The sequence below is a fragment of the Solanum stenotomum genome, chromosome 5 (assembly GCF_019186545.1).
Source record: "Solanum stenotomum isolate F172 chromosome 5, ASM1918654v1, whole genome shotgun sequence".
NCBI classification, from domain to species: domain Eukaryota; kingdom Viridiplantae; phylum Streptophyta; class Magnoliopsida; order Solanales; family Solanaceae; genus Solanum; species Solanum stenotomum.
Genome location: NC_064286.1, coordinates 52677089 through 52681909, shown reverse-complemented (window position 1 = coordinate 52681909; position 4821 = coordinate 52677089). Strand labels below are relative to the sequence as shown.

Sequence of the window (4821 nt, the reverse complement as noted above, 5' to 3'; positions counted from 1 at the left end):
CTCGCCGCTTGCAGGTAATTGGCTAAGTCTGCATACTTGTTACTACTAGCTGTCCTGCCCCTGGATGAATATTTAAGCTAATGTTCTGTCTATTTCATTAACTTCATTTGAGACAAATTAAAGAACCACATTTATAAAAAAAGATACTCGAAGGGTGTTAGAAATGCAATTCTGTCGTGAAATGCAGGAAGAGGGAGCAAATATCACTGTCAATTCAGTTCATCCGGGTCTGATAATGACGAATCTCATGAGACATTCAGCCTTTTTGATGAGTACGCAACATATAACCCTCATACAAAAGATTAGCTAGAAAAATTTCCGAGTTTTAATGGAATATTTTTCTTCTGATTGGCAGGAATCTTAAGGGTTTTCACTTGTTTACTGTGGAAGAATGTCTCTCAGGTAACAACTATATTGCTCGGACCCTCCAAATTTATAGCCTTTGGAGGATCCTACACAAACCTGAGAGTACATTTTTTAAAGAACCTGAGCAGCATACGTTGACAGTTTCTCATTACATTTGAAAGCTGAAAATGCTGATTAATTACTAAACTGATTTATTTTCCAGGGGGCAGCTACAACTTGCTACGTCGCCCATCATCTAAGTTTAAAGGGAGTGACTGGAAAGTACTTTTCTGATTGCAACGAGTATAAGCCAAGCAAGCTTGCACGAGACGAAGTGTTAGCTCGGAGTCTTTGGGATTTCAGCAACAATCTGATAAATGCATCTCAAAAGATTATTGATAAGTAGAAGAGAGTCATTGGAAATCCTGCAAGTTATTTGCATTCATATGTTGTGAAACTATTGTAGAAGGTAGTAGCTTTAAGCTTATCTGGTTCTGTTCCCAATTTATAGTCTATCAGTGTATGTTTCTTTATGTTAGTTTACTTATGTTTTAAATGTATCTAAAATTTCAGTTTTTTGCTCTCTTTTCGGTTCTCAATTGACCTTGTAATGACTGTGAAAACGTCTATTAAATTTTAGTTGAACCTTTTCATGTGTAACAAGAAGCCAGTTTAACGTTTCACTTATAGTAGTTGTCCACAACGTTAGTCCCAAGCCTATGAATGAGGGAAGCAGATTAATGCTCTTCTTTTCGTTTCTCAATTATGGATTTTTGTGTAAGAAGTCTCTTGTGCTCCTTCTCTAATACCATTGCTATATGTGAGGAGGTATCCCTCCTTCGCAAGGGATAGATCATTGTCCTTGCGTTGTTAAGGGATTCAGCCAAATGTGACAAGTGATCCTATAGAGAATAACAAAAGAAAAGTACAATCGGGTGCATTAAGGAGGAAACTTTTATAGAGAATAAGAGAAGACAACTTTTATACAGAAAATAGTGTTACAACACAGACAATTATATTACAAGTTCTGAATATGACATTAGGGAGGAACATCCAGGTGCTACCTGTGGGGTCCAGCCCCATTGTTCAATTATTGTGTTTTTCAACATTTACTGCACCATTGACAAATATTGCTTTTCAACAATTGGTGCATGCAATTGTCAATGGTTGGCAGCAAATGTTGAGAAACATTTCAGTGGGTGTTGAAATTTGTTACAAATTTCTTCTATAAAAGGAGCTTATGAGCTCATTTGTAACATACCAATTCACAGAGAGAGTAAAATATTTAGAGAGTTGTGAGGTTTCCATAGACTATATAAGAAAATAGTCTGTGAAGAAAAATAGAGTGTGAGTGATATTTAGTAAGGTGGAAATCAAAAGAGTGTTATTCCTTTTGAGTGTGTAGTAGTCACTTTGAGTATTGTATTCGTGACTACACAGTGTAAAATTCCTTACTATAGTGATATCAGTTGCTCCTCTTGGCCTATGGTTTTTTCCCTTATTTAGAAGGGTTTCCATGTAAAATTCTTGGTGTCATTATTTTCCCATTTTATTTCCATTACTTTTACCATATATATTTTTGTGCTTGTCCTTTTTTCCCAACACTACCCTCAACAACAACAACAAATCTAATGTAGTCCTATAAGCAGGTCTGCAGAGGGTAGAGTGTACGCAAACCTTACCCCTATCTCGTGGAGTTAAAGAGACTGTTTTCAAAAGATTGTGCCCTTCGCGCTATCAAATTTAATGGCTACTGCAGAGATCCTCTCAATAACAGTGAGGTCGAAGAAAAGAACCATCTTACAAAGGTTATCAATTAGGACTTTCTGATACATATAAGACGGTACCTGTAAACAGTAAAAGAAGAGTAGCATATAAGTATTGGATGATACAGGACAGCTGCAAAGCAACCGCCAAGCAGATGTGGTGATGAGCGGGCGACTATGCCAACTCAACATAAGACGCCCATCTTTCACTTCTACTCTATATCCTTCTTCATTTGTGATTAAGGCCAATAACAAGTTTGCGTGTCTGTACATATTTGAACCCAGGGGAACCAGGTTGAACCCTGCAGAGTTAAATCTCACTCACCATTGACTCAGCGTCTCATGTCTCACAACTCGCTTAGTCACTTTGCAAGCCACCAAGTTATAGATTTCCCGCCCTAGGTACTGCCCCGCAATCTCCAAGGCTAGAGTGTTGCGCTTAGTCCACTCTGAGTTCTCCAGCAAATCGAACATTGTTGAATAGTAATGCCATGTTTCGTTAGTTCTGTTCATAAAGACACTCCCATTGTGATTCGCTTCTTGTTCGGCCATGACCACAATCTTCGGCTCTATTTGTTTTATTTAATCCAACACTTTCTCAATTGCTTCTGGAATGGAAAACAGAGTTCAAAGCCACTGCTTCCACATTACTGGGTCTAATATTCAACATCGATGCTTGAAGATCAGCTAAAGTATGGACCACACGTTATTCAAAGCTACTTTTGTTTAAGCCATTCCAAACGGGCTCTAAGTACATCCGCTAGGCTTAGGTTGTTCTCTTGGATCGCCTCGGCACAAGCCATCAACGTATTGACAAGTTTAACGCTAGTCTCTTCTTTCACTGTCCTACCAGTATCCAGCAATAAACTGCTACTAAATTCAGATCCACCGCGAGATTTCAGTCTGTTATTGCAAAGTGCCCTGAAATCAACATTAAATATCCTAATCTCTTGGTGATCATGAATTTGCTTATTATTATTAAACCAGCTGGAAGATGCACCTGATGATACAATCATCGAATCACCACCACCACCAGCCGTCGATATCTGCTGCTGGCGGTCGTCTACACTGGTAGAAGACGATGAATTAGGAATATTGTGATCAGAGATCAAACTGTGACTCCAGCCTGAGATATCAGAAGCAGCGTGGATGATTGCATTTGTATTAGAAACAAATGAATCTTCATCTACCATAATTGTATCCATGGATATCTCTAGTGAACTCATCCTTTTTTTTTTTGGTAAATTGCTGGAGTTCCTGCTTCCCTAAAAATAAGTTATACTTCGCTTTCATTTCATACTAAATATCAATTAATATAGATATTATGATAAAAATACCGGTATCGAAAATTATTTATTAAGAGACATGAAATGTAAACGGAGGGAGTATGCATTTTTCAACAACAAAGCATCAACTTAGTCAACAAAGGACAGTGATCCAAATACTAGACAGGTCCCATTTGGATATGGATATTTCTTTATTTAAAAGGTTTGGTCATACATTGAATTATTTTCTCGGCAATTGACAATTGAGTCTAGATTCTTTTTTTAATTCTACCAATCAAGCCTTGATTCAATGGTTATTAAAATGAAAGATAGATTTTAACGACAACAGTCATTCAATTTTATCACATTAAATTATTTTTAGTCATATAAAAGTGATTCAATTTTGAATTTATCACACAAAAGTCATTTTTCTATTTTGTTGTGACATAAAAGTCACCCGACTTTTGGCCTAATTAACAAAAAAAAAAAAATATGAGTTAAGCTAGCCCGTCAGGTGTGCCTACTTTGTTTCAATTTGTACCACCTCATCTTTCTATCAATGCCTACACTACGGCCTCAAATAGAGCTGTGACAGGAACTTAGATGCATCTCGACTATTTGACTAAATACCTAAAAATGGCGGTACAGGAGAGTTAACCCTTCAATGCTAAGCTATACACGCGATTGACATACCAAATTTGCAAATATAACTTCAAACTAAGGAGCTTTCATCTTGAAAAAAGCAGTGGCCTGACTCTTGAATAAGCACCAAGAGTCCTAATTTTAATATGTTTGAACTAACATGAAATATAGCATTGAAGAAATTAAAGAGTCAACTGACATAACAAAGGTTGAAAAGTTTAGCATGAACATACCATGACTAACTGCGATTCTCGTTTCACTGCTCTACAAAGCCCTCACACACTTATTTTATTAGCAAGAGCCGGCCCTGCTTATAATAACTGTGAAAACGTCTCCAAAATTTTAGTTGAACCTTTCCATGAGTAACAAGTTAGCTAGTTTAACGATTCACTAATGGTAGTTATCAGCAATCTTAGTTCCAAGCCTATGAATGAGGGAAGCACATTAATGCTCTTCTTTACATTTCTCAATTATGGATTTTCGACATAAGAAGTCTCTGGTACTCCTTTTCTACTACCACTGCTAAATGTGAGAGGGCATCCCTGGGCTTGGCAACCTTCTTCTCAGGGTGATAGATCATTGTTAAGCGATTCAGCCAAATGTCGCAAGCGATCACTGAGACATTCAGCTTCAATACTCTGGAAACATAAACATAAAGAATGATGCAGAGACAAGTGCCTTGTCTTCCACAGAAGGCAATACCTAATTTATAGAACAGTAAATATGATGAAGCCCTTTTGTTTTTCCTAGTTTTTCCTTTGGGAATTACAGTTAATTTGTTTTCAAGCCTGGAAAAAGTTTAG

General features: G+C 37.1%; 1 protein-coding gene and 1 pseudogene across 1 annotated transcript; one reads left to right on the top strand and one right to left on the bottom strand.

Annotated features, from left to right (window-relative positions):
• Positions 1-125: 125 nt before the first annotated feature.
• LOC125865940 (short-chain dehydrogenase TIC 32 B, chloroplastic-like) lies at positions 126-776 on the top strand. The gene is made up of 3 exons (XM_049546206.1): positions 126-272; positions 356-402; positions 569-776. The coding sequence occupies exons 1-3, from the start codon at positions 164-166 to the stop codon at positions 749-751; spliced, it is 339 nt and encodes a 112-aa protein (XP_049402163.1). The 5' UTR covers positions 126-163; the 3' UTR covers positions 752-776.
• Positions 777-1989: 1213 nt separating this feature from the next.
• On the bottom strand, positions 1990-3337 carry LOC125864148 (DELLA protein GAI-like; annotated as a pseudogene).
• Between the last annotated feature and the right edge of the window lie 1484 nt (positions 3338-4821).

Bases quoted from the DNA above. Each gene is read 5' to 3' on its own strand.
- LOC125865940 (XM_049546206.1), top strand. From the start codon at position 164: ATGCAATTCTGTCGTGAAATGCAGGAAGAGGGAGCAAATATCACTGTC. The intron at 273-355 runs GTACGCAACATA...TCTGATTGGCAG, and splicing joins ACATTCAGCCTTTTTGATGA to GAATCTTAAGGGTTTTCACT. The intron at 403-568 runs GTAACAACTATA...TTTATTTTCCAG, and splicing joins TGTGGAAGAATGTCTCTCAG to GGGGCAGCTACAACTTGCTA.